At 38.6% G+C, this 18,407-nt stretch overlaps 1 protein-coding gene across 1 annotated transcript; it reads right to left on the bottom strand.

Annotated features, from left to right (window-relative positions):
- Positions 1-573: 573 nt before the first annotated feature.
- Positions 574-14,720, bottom strand: rad21l1 (RAD21 cohesin complex component like 1). The gene is made up of 13 exons (XM_056246820.1): positions 14,495-14,720; positions 14,228-14,357; positions 14,029-14,128; positions 13,823-13,926; positions 13,637-13,732; positions 13,002-13,100; positions 10,328-10,450; positions 9,305-9,534; positions 9,083-9,179; positions 7,914-8,062; positions 7,600-7,707; positions 5,884-5,958; positions 574-882 (listed from the first exon to the last, which is right to left on the bottom strand). The coding sequence occupies exons 1-13, from the start codon at positions 14,675-14,677 to the stop codon at positions 694-696; spliced, it is 1,683 nt and encodes a 560-aa protein (XP_056102795.1). The 5' UTR covers positions 14,678-14,720; the 3' UTR covers positions 574-693.
- Between the last annotated feature and the right edge of the window lie 3,687 nt (positions 14,721-18,407).

The following is an 18,407-nucleotide window of genomic DNA, read 5'->3' as shown; positions in this document are numbered from 1 at the left end:
TTTTCTCAGCACTCAATTCACTAAGATTCACATCAGTCCCCATCCACTGCCATTTTAAAAGAGCAATCTGCTAAACTTCTCCTTTAGTGTTTGTGAAAGTATGTCAGTTTGTAACAACATGAGAAAGAGTAAAGGATTTTGTTTTTCCTTTTAGTTTTGCAATATTTATTTGATTTATACATTTAATGGTTTATAAGGATTCTGTGAAAAGAAAATACAGATCAAAATAACCAACACAGAGCAGAACTGTTTTTAAAACATAACTATTACTACATTAAACTGTAGGAAGAAAAGACTAATAACTATTCATGCTCGACTTTCAAGCCATTGCAACTCACTTTTCAATAATGAACAAATATTGGTCAATTTACTAAGATCATTAAATTGGTTAAACTGAAACAATCAAATTAATGATCATTTGATGCAGACAATTCACTGTGCTGCTTTACAGTACGATTTAGCCAGCTCATATAGATCTGAGAACAATATATTATATATTAGAAACAGTATAACACTATGCAGATGCATTTCATTTTTTTAGCACAGGGATTCATAACACATTGTTGAAATTAAAAAACAAAACAGAAATTCATCAAATTTGTTTCCATCCAAGAACATGAATGACACAACAAAGCCCTTTAACGAGTCAAAGCCTCAAATGTTTTTCCCTCCATTGCTTCATGGCTACCTGTTCTAGGGGGAGTGAAAGAGAGGCCCAGGTGTGGCGATGATGTCACTGTATGGGGCGCTCTGGTGCAGGTCGAGAAGTTGTTGTTTCTTTAACACCAGCAAGCAGAAAAACATGGCTGCCACGTATGAACGACTGCTGCTCTCACATAAAGCGTGAAGACTGTACGCGGCATTGGGAGAAGAGTCTTGTCTCTGAAGAGAAAGGAGAAGTTAGTTCAAGTTCAAACCTAAAACATGCATATATCCACTAACACATTATCAAGTATGCAAATTATATAGTGAATTTTAGGAGGGTCAGCCTTTTTGAAAGGAATCTTTATAGATTTTTTTTGGAGAGCAATCAAATATGGGGTTAGAATTGTTGCATTACTCCAAATAAATAGATTAAGATCCACAAATAAATGTAAAGAGATTTACAAAAAATTATAAAATTCACAAATAAATAAAATGAGATTTGCAAATGAAAAATAAAACATTTACAAATGTGTTTTATGTCACAAACACAACTCTGCCTGGCATTTATTTGTGAATCGCTTCTTGTGCATTTGTAAATCCCCTCATGCATCTGTGGATTTTAAAACACTTCTATATGGCGTTATTATCCTGTCCAATGTTGAGAGCGCATTATTGTAGCGCGAAAGTACATTAATATTATGCGCGAGCGTGAATCTCTCTGCTCGCGCGCGGAATATGATGTGCCGAGCGTGAATCCCTCTGCTCGCGCGCGGAATATGATATGCCCAGCGCGAATCTCTCTGCTCGGGCGCGGGAACTGGGCACGCGCTCTCAGATACACTTCTCTTGTAAGAATTCTCTCTCTGGGCTGAGTGGGCTCGCTGCCTTGCTCAGAGAATATGCCTGCACTTAAAACGTGTTCAGTGCAATCGCGAATTGCTCCTCTTCCCCAGCTAACAATTTTAGGTTATAAGAACGTTTTCATAACGTTCCCATTAAGTTATAAAAACGTTATTTCTGAATGTTCTAGGGAATTTCAAAAAGTCCAGTTTTTTAGACGTTGTATTAAGGTTATTTCTTGGTTATAAGACCGTTCAATTCTCCCGTTGAAAAACATTAAGAGAACGTTAATGGGAGAATTGAACGTTTGAATAACTTCTTATAACCAAGCAAGAAGGTTAATACAACGTTTATATAAAGGGAGAATTGAACGTTCTAACGTTATTATAACCAGGAAATAACATTAATACAACGTTTACATAACTGGAGAATTGAACTTTCTTATAACCAAGAAATAACGTTAATACAACGTCTAAAAAACTGGACTTTTTGAAATTCCCTAGAACATTCAGAAATAACATTTTTATAAATTAATGGGAACGTTATGAAAACGTTCTTATAACCTAAAATTGTTAGCTGGGGAAGAGGAGCAATTCGCGATTGCACTGAACACGTTTTAAGTGCAGGCATATTCTCTGAGCAAGGCAGCGAAGCCCACTCAGCCCAGAGAGAGAATTCTTACAAGAGAAGTGTATCTGAGAGCGCGCGCCCAGTTCCCGCGCGAGCAGAGAGATTCGCGCTCGGCATATCATATTCCGCGCGCGAGCAGAGAGATTCACGCTCGGCATATCATATTCCGCGCGCGAGCAGAGAGATTCACGCTCGGCACATCATATTCCGCGCGCGAGCAGAGGGATTCACGCTCGGCACATCATATTCCGCGCGCGAGCAGAGAGATTCACGCTCGCGCATAATATTAATGTACTTTCGCGCTACAATAATGCGCTCTCGACATTTGATAGGATAATAACGCCATACTTCTAGCGTCGACGTGCAGACAAATCCACAAAGTGTACTCCACCCACCGTTTACTCAAGCCAATCAGATAACGGCCACATTGAGCTGACCAATCGTATCACGTTCTCGCTACAACCAATCACAGTAGGGCTTTACAATCAGAGCAGTAACTGAATCATTTTGCACCCTCGAAAGGAGCTGTAATCTATATGGGCACTTCAAATTGAGCTGTTTTTGTGGTTAAAACACCCTGTTTTCAAAAGATTGTTGGAGTCTAACACTTCTTTATATTTCCATCAGGATAAACTCAGGATTATACACAAATTATGATCATTCACAGATCCCGAGCATTATGGTCAGTAACACCCTCTCTACACCGGACTCAAGCGGCGCGTCAAAAGCAAATAGTAGCCCATTATCTTCCCTGCTGCCGTGGCAGTTTCAAATAATGTAAAACTAACATGTCCTATGTGACGTCTGTTTTCTTACCTGCAGATATGAAGTGTCTGCATAATCTTCCTTATTGACTAGTGCTGGCTACATGAAAATTCATAATTCGTGATACGGTCTACACTGTGCAGCACACTGATAGTAAACGGATGCCCATTCATTCGCTCTGTCCAGTGAAAACAGCCTTGCACGAGGTAGACACGATGTAAGAAATGGCAAGACGGATGATTTTGTCTTTTAAAGGTGCTATATGTATTTTTTAGCGGCCTCTATCGGTGATGTTTCAGATTGCAACCAATTTTTACAAGAGCGCTCTTGCGCGTGCTCGAACACAAGAGCGAGCACTCATGGTACCGGCCACACTGAGACTTTCAACACACCGGAGAAAGCATCACACAACATGCTGGAAACTCATGTAAACTCCCACTGCAACGGTACAATAATAGACTACTTTTATCAGCTTGACGTTGAACTAATGCTCCATGCTCGTACCATGATGACGTTACATTGACTGCATTTAGCCGACATGTGATGTTATCTAGCATAAGGCATTTCACGAACTATTCGTGTATCTTTCACAATCAGCAATGTCAACATAGGTGAATGTATATGATAACGAAATCGGTTAGTGAACTAGACTGAACAATTTCAGTGTAACAGTAAGATCGTAGGAAGTAACATTACTGTACTGAACGTGTCTGAAAATGATAAACAATATGATAGTAGTGGGATGAGTGACGTTAGACAGTAGATCTAGTACATCAAATAAAAGTTACATCCTAAAGCACCTACTTTTTGTTATCCTGGAACAGTCTTTTGTATTCATTTCATGTCTCATGTATGTTGTAGTTTACCTTGCCATTTCATTACAGTTTACCATTATTTCAGCATATCTGAAAACTTGTAATTTATTACAATAAAAATAGCAGAGGTCTCTCCATAATTCAAACGCTCTGCCGATGTTGATCCGTGTTTTCGACCCAAGTCGATCCGATTCACGTTTGGCCTGACGAGCTTCAGTAGATACATTTTTGTTTTGTTTTTTATATTTTTGTGGAGTTTGTGTTGGAGTGTGTGTTGTGCTGGAGGCAGGTCATTTTTTGGTGTTATCAGACTCCATGTCGTCAGCTGCAGTGCCGTCGCATAGACTGTATATAAAAAGGAGAGAGGCTCGGGAGCGCGCATGCACGTCACATCCGATGGATTTCGCAGAAAATCCGACCCGGAGACTTCACATAGAAATAGGAATACAGGCCTTCAGACGTAATAGCAAAACCGAACAAGTGGATCATTGTAATGTGTGATTACAACCCCTTCACACACAGGCAATAAAAAAAGGATTCATTTTAGAAGAAAAGTTACATTTAGCACCTTTAAAGCCCAATCGCGGTGACAAATAGCTATAGGACATACAGTATCTCACAAAAGTGAGTACACCCCTCACATTTCAGCAAACATTTTAGTATATCTTCTCAAGGGACAATACTATAGAAATGAAACTTGGATATATTTTAGAGTAGTCAATGTGCTGCTTGTATAGCAGTATATATTTACTGTCCTCTGAAAATAACTCAACATACAGCTATTATTGTCAAAATAGCTGGCAACAAAAGTGAGTACACCCTAAGTGAACATGTCAAAACTGTGTCCAAAGAGTCAATATTTTGTGTGAGCACCATTGTTATCTAGCACTCCCTTAATCCTCCTGGGCGTGGAGTTCACCAGAGCTGCACAGGTTGTTGCAGAGATCCTCTTCCACTCCTCCATAATGACATCACGGAGCTGCTGGATGTTAGACACATGGCACTTCACCTTCCGCTCGAGGATGCCCCACAGGTGCTCAATAGGGTTCAGGTCTGGAGACATACTTGGCCACTCGATCACCTTCAGCTTCCTCAGCAAGGCAGTTGTCATCTTGCCGGTGTGTTTGGGGTCGTTATCATGCCGTTCGGCCCAGTTTCTGAAGGGAGGGCATCATGTTCTACTTCAGAATGTTGCAGTATATCTTGGAATTCATGTTTCCCTCAATGAAGCGCAGCTCCCCAGTACCAGCAGCACTCATGCAGCCCCAGACCATGATGCTACCACCACCATGCTCGACTGTAGGCAAGACACAATTTTCTTGGTACTCCTCACCAGGGCGTCGCCACACATGCTGGAGCTTCAGAAGAGGCTTCCTTCTGGGACGATGGCCATGCAAACGGACTTGTTGGAGTGTGTGAGCACTGACAAGCTGACCTTTCACTTCTGCAACCTCTAAAGCAATGCTGGCAGCACTCATGCGTCTGTTGTTTGAAGCCAGCATCTGCACTTGATGCATAACACGAGGACTCAACTTCTTGGATGACCCTTGCGAGGCCTGTTCCGAGTGGAACCCGATTTGGAAAACCTCCGTATGACCCTGGCCACTGTACTGTAACTCAGTTTCAGGGTGTTACCAATCTTCTTATAGCCAAGGTCAACTTTGTGGAGAGCAACCATTCTAATGCTCAAATCCTTAGAGAGTTCTTTGCCATGAGGTGCCATGTTGAACATCCAGTGGTCAGTATGAGAGAATTGTACTTAAAGCACAAATTGTAAATACTCTAATACAAAAGATACACAAATTTGTATGGTCCTGTCAAGCAGACAAAAACATGAACATGATGAATAGGACATGTGGCTTTGCATGGTTAAACGACGTACAGTATAATCACTTAGGGTGTACTCACTTTTGTTGCCAGCTATTTTGACAATAATGGCTGTATATTGAGTTATTTTCAGAGGACAATACACACACAGATTATATTTCATATATGACAGAAGTGCTTCAACGCGGCCTGGCGTTTCTACTGTGAACAGAGTGTCAAATTAATGGCAGTGTGTGTGATTGAGTTTATTGAGCCCTTATAATTAAGCCTACTGTTCTCATCAGCACCCATACATGTAATTTCTCATTCTCTTAATTCTTCACTCCAAAATCCTCATCTACAGCTTTTGATTGTTTCTTACTTTGAGGGCCTGGAGGAGGTCATGTGCCCGACTGGTTAGTCTCTTATCCTCCACATCCTGGCTGTTCAGAGCTGACTGCAGACAAAAAGTAAGAGGTCAAAAGTTCTGCAGGTGCACACACACACACACACACACACACACACACACACACACACACACACACACACACACACACACACACACACACACACACACACACACACACACACACACACACACACACACACACACACACACACACACACACACACACACACACACACACACACACACACACACACACACCCCTTGTGAACACAGCAAATCTCTACTGTAAAAGTGTGATCCTTTCATGTGTTTTTCAATAACATTACTGATGATATAAAAATTGTTATATTACATTCAAGATATACATAATTTCATGTGGGGAAAAAACTTGCTGCTTTAATTTAATCAAAAATACAGTAAAAACTGTAATATTTTGAAATATTACTCCAGTCTTCAGTATCACATGATCCTTCAGAAATCCTTCTAATATGCTTATTTGGTGAAACAAGAAACATTTGAAATGTTATTATCAGTGCTGAAAACAGTTGTGCTGCTTAATATTTTTGTGGAAACCACACTTTTTTTCAGGATTCTTTGATAAAAAGAAAGTTCAAAAGAACAGCATGTATTTGAAATAGAAATCTTTAGTAACATTATAAAAGTCTTTACTGTCATGTTTGTTTTAATGCATCCTTGCTGAATAAAAGTACTATTTTCTTTAAAAAAATATATATTTTTATTGCCATTCCTAGATATGTTATATGAAATATGTGAAGTTACAACATTACAACAACAACCACAGTAAAATTTTAATCGCTCGCCGGGAGGATAGACTTACAAAATGGAAATGCTTGCATTTTATGATTATAATAGTGTCCTGGTATAAACCATCTCAGCTGCACTGAGTAACATAATAAGAGCCATAAAGGATCGCTCAGATCGTTTGACGGGTAATATTTCTGATCTGTTTTAAAGGTGTGAAAAGAACCCAATCAATCTGAAATTAAGTGCAAATACAGCAAATTCAGATGTAACAAAAGCATTGGATCCACCTTTCAGATTTTCATTGGTTAATTTTTCACAGGAAACTGAGGAAAGGCTGTAATAAGAGGTCTGTATTCACAGGTCCCTGCGCAACGGAGTACGGCACGGGACAAGTTATGATTGCTGTGTGTAGCAGGGAAGATACTGATGTGTGCGCAGGAAGCAGGAGAAAGATGGTGAGGTCAGAACCATCATTTGTGTAAGAGAATTGGAAAAACATTTTTAAAAATATATTTACTTGTTTTTTAAAAGCAAATTATAATATATATTTGGTCAAATTTCTAAAAATAAATTGGGTCGCGGCCTAATGACCATGGGACTGACTGGGCTAATAGAAAAAAATCCTTAGCGTTGAGCCCTGATAGAGGTATATGTGACATTTATTATAGTGGGTTTATGTGAAAATTGTTAACCTAATTTAAAAGATTTATTTTTTAAAGCCTAATAAATGTTAAAATTGACAGCTTTCATTTATACTGTAATGTTGAATGATTATAATTAATGGCTAAAATGGGGTCTGGCGTTGTGACAAATGACGTTGTGGCATAAATTCCGCCAATGGCGGGAAAAAGTTAATAATCAGTACATGTGGTCGTGTTGAAGAGACAAAATGTGTTTTGTGTGTGGTTGAGTGTTTAGCACTACCTGTGTCTGTGTCACCAGTGGGGTTTCCCTCGTCTCTACAGATGAATGACCAAACATGGAGATCTCAGAGACAGGCTCTGGATACGACACCTCCAACCTACTCTCCTCCTGTGACCAAAAGGGTGAAAGAATGGTCAAAAGTTGTTTCAGAGATGGAGCTCCATTCTGATGAATGATTATGACCTTGCATCAATGAATCATTCAAAATAAGACCAAGAACTTGAATAAAACAAATAAACAGGGTCTGTGTCTTCTTGAATTTTGACTTCTTGAAGTCAGTTCTCTTGATGAGTTGATGAGTGTGTAGTTCTTACACTGGTGGTGTTCCAAGAAGGATGAGGTCCTGGATGAATGACAGAAGTGTCTACAGTAGTGTTTGCATTATCTGCTTGATCTTGTCCAACAGACTCTTGCAGCAAACTCCAGTCTTGCAGGACCGGCTCAGCAGTGTTCTCCCAGACGGCTACAGGTATAAACACAGTAATCAGGATTAGCTGAGATTTCCCCTTCATGCCATTCTAAACTTACGTTCTTTCATGGAGCACAACAACATTTTGCAGAATGTGCAGACTTACAATACAAGTCATTATTCCCTGAATATCTTGCTTTCCTTGTGTGTTCGCAACACACAAGAAAGGCTTTGAGAAGGCAGTGCTGTCATATGACTTCTGAAGAATTGGAATAAAATTAATTTCAATTTTTTTTCCCTTCATTCTGTCATCTGATGGAGTTTTGGTTCCTTGTCGCAGTCGCCTTTGGCTTTTGGCTTGCTTAGTCAGGGACACTTAATATTCAACAATATTGTTGATCTGCCAGCATTTAACACCCTTATATGAGAACTGAACTGAGCTGGACGATAACATCACTGTTTTCTCCAGAGCGGCTAGATAAATTAATAACATTTTTACAACAAATTAACTATCACTGAACTTACTTAAGCTGGACTATGACACTATTTTCTTCTAGATCCGCTGTACAGCAGAAACAAACTTTGTTGCATTATTTTCCTGTTATCACTGTAAAGCTGGTTTGAAACATTCTGTAAAAAGCGCTATATAAATAAAGGTGACTTGACTTGACTATTCAATTTAATTTCACTGTGCAGATAAAAGCACCGGAGACATTCTGCTACCTTGACAAAGCAATGGCATAAACTGTTAAAGGGATAATTTGCCGAAAAATTTTAATCATTTACCAACCTTCATGTCATTCCAAACCTGTAAGACTTACTTAACAGGGTTCCCCCCCATTCTTCAAAATATCTTCTTTTATGTTTCACAGAAGAAAGAAAGTCGGAACGACATGCGGGTGAGTAAATGATGACAATTTTCATTTATGGGCCAACTATACTTTTAATGATTTCTGATTCTGACATTTATAATGGAACAGCAAGAAAGTCAAACTGGTTTGGAGCGAAACAAGGGAGTAAATGATGACAAAATTCATCAACTCCGTTTCTGTCTGAAGCAATGTGATTTCCTACCCTCTCTAGTTTGCTCTCTCATCTCCTCGGGGTCAGCCTGCTGTCTCGCTCCTCCCTTCAAGCCCTGTCTCCTAGGTGATGTGTCACAAGGGAACAGCTAGAGGAAATAGAGGGAAAGGAGGCTTTCCTATGATGCACTGCCTTAATGCTACACTGAGAGTATAATGACAGCTGTGCACTTCAGCTGAGCTTTATTGCCATTTCTGAATGGGTGTGCAATACCTGCTTTAAGTCAGGGTGTAAGATTGGAAGGCAAAAACTCGAGAAGAGCTGCTTCACCCCTCCATTCGCCCTCCACTCCATGAGCTGCCGAGTGGGCGGGGCTATCTCCAACGGGGTTAAGAGGTCAGAGCAGTCAGCCAGTTGAACTCTGATGGCATCGTCAGTTAGTTCCTTTGACCGGTCAATGACCAGCTTCCTCTTTCTCGTCATTTTTTTCCTTGTTGGAGATGCTGAACACATGTTTGAACTTTCAATTAGTCTGATGTGAATTGCAATTATTAGCAAATTTGTGACCATCCCTAGACTCAAAATGGAATACTAGCGTACTGATTATTGAGCAGTGTGTACTATAAAATGCTAAAATTAGCCAGTAGAAACATTTAAAACTCACTAAGTTACATGCTTAATGCAGTGAGTGGTTTTTAGTTGCCATCACACATTTTTTATTTGTGATCTAATATTATGCAAAACTGTGGATTATATTACTCTGGTTGCATACTACACCTTTTGGCAAACATAGCAGGTCATCATGATATTCCTTGAACACAGATAAATCTACATGCTAGGCACTGCAGCAGCTGATTCATTGCCATGATCTGGCCTACAAAACTTACAATGGATATTTTTATTATTGGTTGTCAACAGCACCCTCAAGTGGCTTCATGAGACCAATTAAAACCCCAACAATAAAGGGATTTTTCACCCAAAAATGAAAATCATTTACTCACTCCTGTGTCATTCCAAACCTGTGTGACTTTCAGTCTTCTGCAGAACACACAAAAAAAATATTTCTAAATAATGTTGGTAACCAAACAGTTTTGGTGACCATTGACTTCCATTGTATAGACACAAAATATCTTCCTTTATGTTCCACAAAAGAAAGCAAGTCATACAGATTAGGAAGGACATGAGTTTGAGTAAATGACAGAATTTTGGGTGAACTATTGCTTTAACAGTTCAACCAGTTTGAAGCAAAGGTAAATACTACTATTCATAATATTCTCCAGAGGCGTTAACACTCACGTGTGACAGCAACAGGTGCAAGAGCGAAACCTTCCTCTGCATTTACCAAGAAAGTGGTCTCAGTCAAGGCTGGACTGCTCCTACCCTTTAAACAGGAAAGTCCTGGTTTCACAGACTCCGGCTCTTTAAGAGAATGACACAGTGGTAAATGTTCATGTTGGATTGTTGCTCGATTGTTACTGTACACCCAAATAACCAATCAGATATTAAAAATTTGTCATATTATAATCAGGTCAGGTATTAAATTAAAAATGCCCCTATTATGGATTTTTGAAAATGACCTTTCATGTAGTGTGTAACACAGCTCTAAGTGAATGAAAACATCCTGCACAGTTTTAAATCTGAAAGTCCACCATATATAAAGTTATTGTCTTTCAAAAGTAAGAGTCGACTTTGAGTCAATGAAATGAATCGTTTTTCAAACGAGTCATAAGCCGTTTCGTTGTGACGTCAAGACGAAACATTAGCATATTGCCCGTCCACTTAATGCGCGCGCAGACACCAGGGAAAACTTGAACGCCCTCAAACCAGCAGCTGATTCCTGTGGATACTGGACCGTATCATGTCGAGAAGACGCTGAGCTCTACAATGTGAAGGTAACGCCAGTTTTTTTTTCACTGCCAAAGGACGAGCATGTTTAGAATCAGTGATTAAAATAAATCTTTACCACAGCAGTATAATCCTAAACTTTTGCTGTGTTCCCTTTATTTTACGGACAACTTCTCAAATCTCGGAATTCAATGCAGAATTCAATGCTCTTGAAAGATGGTGTTCAAAATACTTAGTTTTGATTTTTATATTGTATAGGTCTCCTGCTAACTGTCTAACTCACATTATTACTGTCTTCCTGAAATACTTCTGCTGATCAGCTGAGGGCCACTATTACCTAAAACTGTCTATTAATGCAGATTGTCTGTCGTTCTCACTACTTTGAGTAAAGATTAAGCATGGAGTAAGTTTTGTTTTACCAACGTTTATGTTACATTAGTCATTCACGCTAGAGCTCGGCTAATGTATGCACTGTTATTGATACAGTTTCCACATGTTCACCACAATAAATTAGAAAAATACTCAGTAAATAAATGAGTACAAGTAAAATAATCGGTTTGTTGATGGACATGCACTTGTTAATGCTGATGGTGAGGAGTTACAGTTGCAACATCTCATAATGTACCTCAAAATGAGCACTGCTCGAGTCGTCCTTGTGATGGAGGTTCGGGTTGAATAACTAGTTCTTCCAATGTTTCATCATCGGACTCGCGCTCGCATTGATATGGTAAAATCGACGTCTTTGTTCGTTACTGTGTTTAGTTTACGGTGTAGGAAGCATTGGGATAAGCAGAGCTGACGTTGTTATGGCAATGGGCGTATTTGTTTTCAAACACGCACGCTGTACGCAGTAACCCAATTACTGAACCCAACAACAGACTGAGCTGTCTGCCAATCAGAGCAGCTCGCGGAAAGGGGGGATTTAGAGAGATTGATTCATCTGACGAGTCGTTTGAGAATCATTGAAAATGTGGTGATGTGCAAATTTATATTATGAGAAAATGAAACGTTGAAAATCGAAAAATAAAATGTTTTTTTAACCTTTGATGCATGTAAACCGGTTGTAGGAGACTCCAAAACAACATTAGGAAACTTTAAAATAGTATAATGGGGCACTTTAAACAAGTAAAGCACATACTATACACCTAAATGTGTTAGTTATTACATTTCATATTTTTATTTAAATGCATGACAATTTAGCCACATTTTGAAAAAAATTATTATTTATTTATATTCACATTGTAAACTGGCTTTGTCAGACTTATTCTTCATGACAGCATTATGCATGAATGCAAATCAAACATGTCTAATTATTACAATCTTATTAGAGGACCTTATTCGGTTGTTAAGTCTGACGTCACGCGTGACGTTTAGCCTCTTCCGGGCCCAAGCGCTCCGCTCGTCCACTCCAGATCCTAGACTAAATAAACCCTTTTCTTAAGGGCTTTTTTCGCTTCAGTGCCAGTGGGTGTTACTAGGGATTAAGGGATAGCACCCACTGGCGCCAAAGTTTCTTCATTCGTTTAAGATTTGTAACTTACCTTATCAACTGCAGCCATTTTCTCTTATCTTTCTCGTCACAGGGAAAGCGGTAGAATGACAGTTGAATGTCACTTGTTTTTTAACTCCGATCTATTTAAACAACACGGGAACACGTTAAAACTCGGGCGAAAGCGGTAGGTAGGTAGAGAGGACCCGGCCTTTGGACCCGGAAACAGTATTATCGGAGAGTGGTTACGTCACGACTTAACAACCGGATAAGGATGCCAGCAAGACATAATACACTTAGATGACAAAACAAATCATTGTGTACTTTTTTGGCCTTTTCCTTCTCATTGTCATTATTTTATTAATTTTATTTTAAATTGTGTGTGAATGTGTATGTCTGTATTTTAAGTTTATTAATACTTTGGCAATGTAAAGACTTTTTACCAAGCCAATAAATGTGACTTTTTATTGCATAAATCCGCTGACACCATGCCAGAACATTTACTTAATCCAAACAGCTGACGAGAATGAAATATTAAGATAAGCCATGAACAACAACATGGCTGCTGGCTCATCTCTTTCAAATGGTAACATATGATGTAATGCAAATAGTTAAAACAAAAAGTAACATCATTACCTGCACTGACAGCAGTTGGAGGAGGTGTAGCTGGTAATTCAGGAGTGTCATCACACAAATCAGGCATCAGAGTATCCTCAGTATTACTCGCTATAAAATCTTGACAGACCACAAACAAAGAGAAGAAAACAAATATTGAACTCAGAGAAGTGGGGAGGTGATCACTGATGAGGTTATAAAAATTAGGCAAAGGGACTCGTAATCCATGCTCAACACATAATGCCCAGATTAATGTTCACACTGAGCCATATGAGGTAGCCATGTTTCCCAAACGTGTTTAAAAATTAAAATAGTCAAGTATAAAAATAGCCACTTCTCAAAAGTCACTTCTGGTGGTAAAGAAATAAAACAAAACAACCTTTAAACCATACTTGAAACCCCTTTTTTTGTAATGTAACAAAAAGCCATTTCAATAAAACATTTAAATATTTGCTATCATTGCAGTAATCTCTATTACATTAATGGTAACTAACTAGTCTTATACAGTATATTGTGCACAAAAAAATTCATTTGAATAACATGCTGCATTACAAAAAAAGTCATTTATGATTTCGTGTTACCTTTAAAAAAAACTCTTTAATCTACTGACATTTCATTAGCATGTAAAGCATGAATATTAAATGTGATGAACTCACCGATGAGGTCAACAGCCATTTCCTCATCACCAAAGCAGTCGCCATGGACACTGAAACTCTGATCAAACAATCCTTGATAAGACTGGATTTCCTCCCCTTTTGAATAAATACAGAGACATAAATGGTTTTGCATAAACTATGTAAAAAAAAAACTACTTAGTTTTATTGATAAATCAGAGTTGATACCTATTCCCTCGATGTTGAGAAAGTGGTTCCCAAAGTTCTCCTTGAGAGTAATATCTTCGGTGCGGCATTGATTCAAAGAGAAGTGGTCTACCACATCAATGGTCCTGGGTGAGACATAACATGCCAAATAGGTAATAAAAACACTAGTACATCAGAATAAATGCATCTGAAGTGCTATGATCGAGTGCTGTAGATAAACACAATACTTGAGATCAGGTAGCTGAATTTCAAAGTCAGTGAAGTCTTCCGGTAGAGTGATAGTTTTTAAGGTGGCCTCCATCGCGTCATTGGGCAGGTCTGTCTGTCCTATGGACAAAAATGACATATCATTAGAGTTGCAGTGTTCAGACAGTGCATTGTTTGCTCATTCTGCTGTCATTCACAGATACAACAGGCTGCATTTACCTGGCCGGAAAGCCACTTTAATTTTGACCAACGCATCACTGCAGTCTGAGAGAAGGTATCTGGTCTTCTTCGAGTATATCCGGACGACTCCTAAAAGAAGGTGGCCTGACGTTCGCAGACCAATTTTTATCTGGTAATGAATCACAGAGTTAGATCACACACACAAAATTCTTATTTAACTTCTTCTAGTTTAGCTTTACACTTAATTCTAACTTTATTAGTTAGCTGGTTTAGTGTCAATATTTGGATTAACTAGGTGAATCTTGCCTGGGGGGATAGGATTTCCTTGATGGTGGCCTCCAGGTCACATTCAAACACATGTGCTTTGGTTAATTTCTTCTCCCAGTGGGCTGCAAGCCAGATCTTGGCTAGTGTGCCTCGTTTAGAGACGAAGAGTTGGGAATAAAACATCGTGATGTGTGCCGTGTCTGAGAAAATACACGTCGTCATGGGAGACCGTGAGTTGAAACTTATTGAGCTTATTTGCGTTTATGCCATACATATAACGTTACATGTAGTCATTCATCAAACAGTAGCATAAGAAATTCCCACATGTTGTACTTGAGCACTGGTTGTCAAAGTACAAAGGCCTAATGCTAGATTTGTTTATTTATTAGGCTCTGAGTCTCAACACATATAACGTTAGTTAGCTGCCGACCTAAATAGGCACCGTTCAGATGTTTGAAATTGTCTTCCAAAATGCTGACTAACGTTAGATAGGCACCAAACATTTTGTGCTTTCGGAACGCGCCTATGACACCCGAGAATATTAACGTTACCTAGCCTAGATAACTTAACAGTTAACGTTAGAGAGCTCGCTAGTTTTTGAGACACCATCTTGTGTAAGGCTAACGTTAACCAATTCAATAAACCTGGATTGTTGCCGTCTTTAGCAGCGGTTTCACCTCAGTATCCCGTAAAATTAGCTTTATTCTTTTTAAAAATAATTAAATGTAAAAGTTTAGACATCTTCTACTGTAGGCCTACCTTTTGCCGCTCAACGTTCATCAACACTGAATAAAAATTTTTCCCGCCCACTTCACGTGCGCTTTGTTTACGTTACTTGTGCTTGATGCTATGCTGGCCATAACATTTTTGCCTTATTTAACGTGTGTATGTCAAGTTACGCTATTATATAATTTTTTCAATTTAGTTTCTACTCTTACTTATAATTTTATTTGAATAGCCTATTAAACGTAATGAATAAAACATTCCAAAATAATGTCCCCACTCGAGACACCTTCCGATCACATTAATGTAGTGCAAGGAGATGTGTAATTTTGAGGCAGTAACACTTGTGTCCATTTTATATCAAAGGGACATGTTAGTCTGCTGAGAAAATGATTTTAATCCTGTATGGAACATTGTCATTTATAAATGACGCGAAGAAAATTGCATTTAAAATACAATAATAATGTTCAACACCAAAAAAATAATTATACTAATATCATCCCAAACAGCATAGTGTCGGCCCAGATCCGGCCCACATCTGGTAGCCTACGCATAGAATCCACATGTTCCAGATGTGGCCCATATCTGGGCCGACACTATGTTGCTGTCTGGGATGTGACATCCCCTTCAGCCAATATAATTAAAATCTATTTGCCATGTGCTTGACATTTTTGACAAGTAAAGGAGACATTATATGGTTGCATCTGAAATCAATACTTCATGACCACTAAAAAGTACATTCTACATAGTATGAGAGTGTGTAGTATGAATGTAATCTGGACGACATGTATACTACCATTTGCCATGTTGTCATTATCATGTGACCTACCAGCGTCAGTTAAGTGACGTCGCTTCACTGCCATTCACAAATCCTCTCCCGTGGCGTGTATGGTGGCCGAGAAGTGAAAAACAAATCACAATTCCAAAAACAAAATAAATCCAAAAACAATACAAGAAATTATAAATGCAATGGAAAGACTAAAAACAAATTAAAGCTACAACATGTAATTTTTTTTCGCCGCTAGGGGTCGCTAACCTCTTACAATAACAAAGGCATAGGTTGATGACGCATAAGCATGCTGATGGATCTAATAATGTTTATGGATGAGTGAATACATTGATGTTTTTAAATGAGCAGGTCGCGATTGCTAATAATGAGAGACAGATATCAGCGCCACACGCGAGTCCCGTGGATATAAAGGAATAAGGACATTTAATTCTACCGAACTACCCGCAAGTGCTGAATTAATACTCACACAGGTCAGTTTATTAGACGAATGAAACTTGTGAGGTAACGCAGCGCTGTTTCACTTGGTCTACTACACTATCACACTAAACTGCATTTGAGTGTGTTGAAAGTTATAATGTTATTCTATGTGTTAGTTTGTCTGTGTGAGAATAGCAGTAAGCTAGATCAACATTAGAATAACATACAGATCATATTCTAACATTTCATCATGTTGAGCTATATAACATTGATTAGTTTTATACATTTGCTCCTGTCTAAAAAAGTACATGCAAGAGCGTCGTCTCTAGTCGAAGTTAGTCGCGGATGCGAAGCTCTCGCTATCTCGAAAACGCCACGCTGATATTGATCCTCTTTTTAGTTCTCCTTTTGTCCCAAAGTCTGCTTGTCATGGTCCATAATGTTTGAACGAAACAACAACAGCGTGAACGTGCCCGCTAGACGTAACACAGTTGTCCACGTCTGTCGCCATGGTTACTATGGCAGTACGAGCGGAAACCAGGGATAATGCGGATATTACGTCATTGACAGGCGACAAGTGGACATGGACGAGCCATTATTTAAAATTAGAATTTCTCTGAAATTAAAAATCTTTGGGAACTTTTGGGATATTGTAAGTACACAACTGCAAGAAATATATCACACTGTGCAAGTGATTTTTGGATATTTTATTACAAAAATCTAACACTACAACAATTCCGAAAAACAAATCAGAAAACACAGCAAGATGTGATAAATAAACGATTTCTTCGTAAACAAATTATCCGAAGGTACACGGACCCATGGGATAGTAAAGTGTCCATCAAATGCACACCTCAGCATCTCGACGGAAGTAAATTCGGATGTGCTCCTTTTGTCTCGTACTATGTAGCAGGGAAGTGTGCTATTTCGGATGCAGCCGGGCACGTTAGGTCACATGCTGTCAAGGCTCCAAGTGAGTTTGTTTTAGACTACAAAATATATAATCAATTTAATATATATATATATATATATATATATATCATTGCACATCCAAATGTGTTTTCTAAAGTTTTTGGTAATTTTTAATGCACATTTTGTAAAAACAATAATTTAAAGACCAAAAAAAAAAAATATCTGTGCTTCATGCATAAATGACAAAGTCCATTTAGGCAATTCATATTTTCTGTGTAGCTGGTACAGTGTTCAGTACTGACAGGCAGTATATTAGCCTTTCTTCCTGTGTTTTAGGTTGATGTTATTAAGTTTTATAGAAGATAGAGAAAATTAGCTTTACCTCTTCTAGAAAGTATTGATGAAAGTGATAAGGATGATAGTAAGAAAGGATCAAGTTGAGGATCAAGGAGGATAGAAGCAGAGAGGGTGATGGTAGAGATGAAGAATATAAGTCATAGATTGTTGTGGAAGTCAGACATTTGCAGAATTTATTATAAAGTTCATACAGTACACGGTTGATAGCGCATAGTGTGTCATTTAGGACAATGACAACTTAAGACCATTTTCCCTACTTTTCAGATGCATTTAAATGTGTGTGAAGTTTCAGATGATTTGCCAAAAATAATTTACCCTTATAGGACAAAGTCAAATATGTGTAAAATAAAAAGTCATTCATTTTTTCTAGCTGTGATTTCATAATGAGTCCCATAGAGTGTTTAATTTACTTCACAGGTTACACGAAATGAACGAAGAATTTTTTTAAAGGGATAGTTCGGCCAAAAATGATATTTAACCCATGCATTACTCACCCTCAAGCCGTTCGAGATGCATATGTCAATCTTGTTTCAGACGAACACATTTTCAGTTATTTTAGAAAATGTCTTGCGCGTCGATCGTTGCCGGAAGTCAGATATTTTCATTTATAAAGTTTTAAATATGTATATTTTTACGACAAAACCGCACAGATTACCCTCAGAAGGCCTTCGATTATCCCCCTGGAGCCGGATGGATTACTTTTGTGAAGGATGTATGCACATTTTGGGACTTGAAGGAGGTGGACCCCATTGC

Source organism: Rhinichthys klamathensis, unplaced genomic scaffold (genome assembly GCF_029890125.1).
Source record: "Rhinichthys klamathensis goyatoka isolate OS25496 unplaced genomic scaffold, OSU_Roscu_1.1 h1tg000040l_1, whole genome shotgun sequence".
In the NCBI taxonomy this organism is placed as follows: domain Eukaryota; kingdom Metazoa; phylum Chordata; class Actinopteri; order Cypriniformes; family Leuciscidae; genus Rhinichthys; species Rhinichthys klamathensis.
This window is presented reverse-complemented; position numbering and strand designations above follow the sequence as displayed.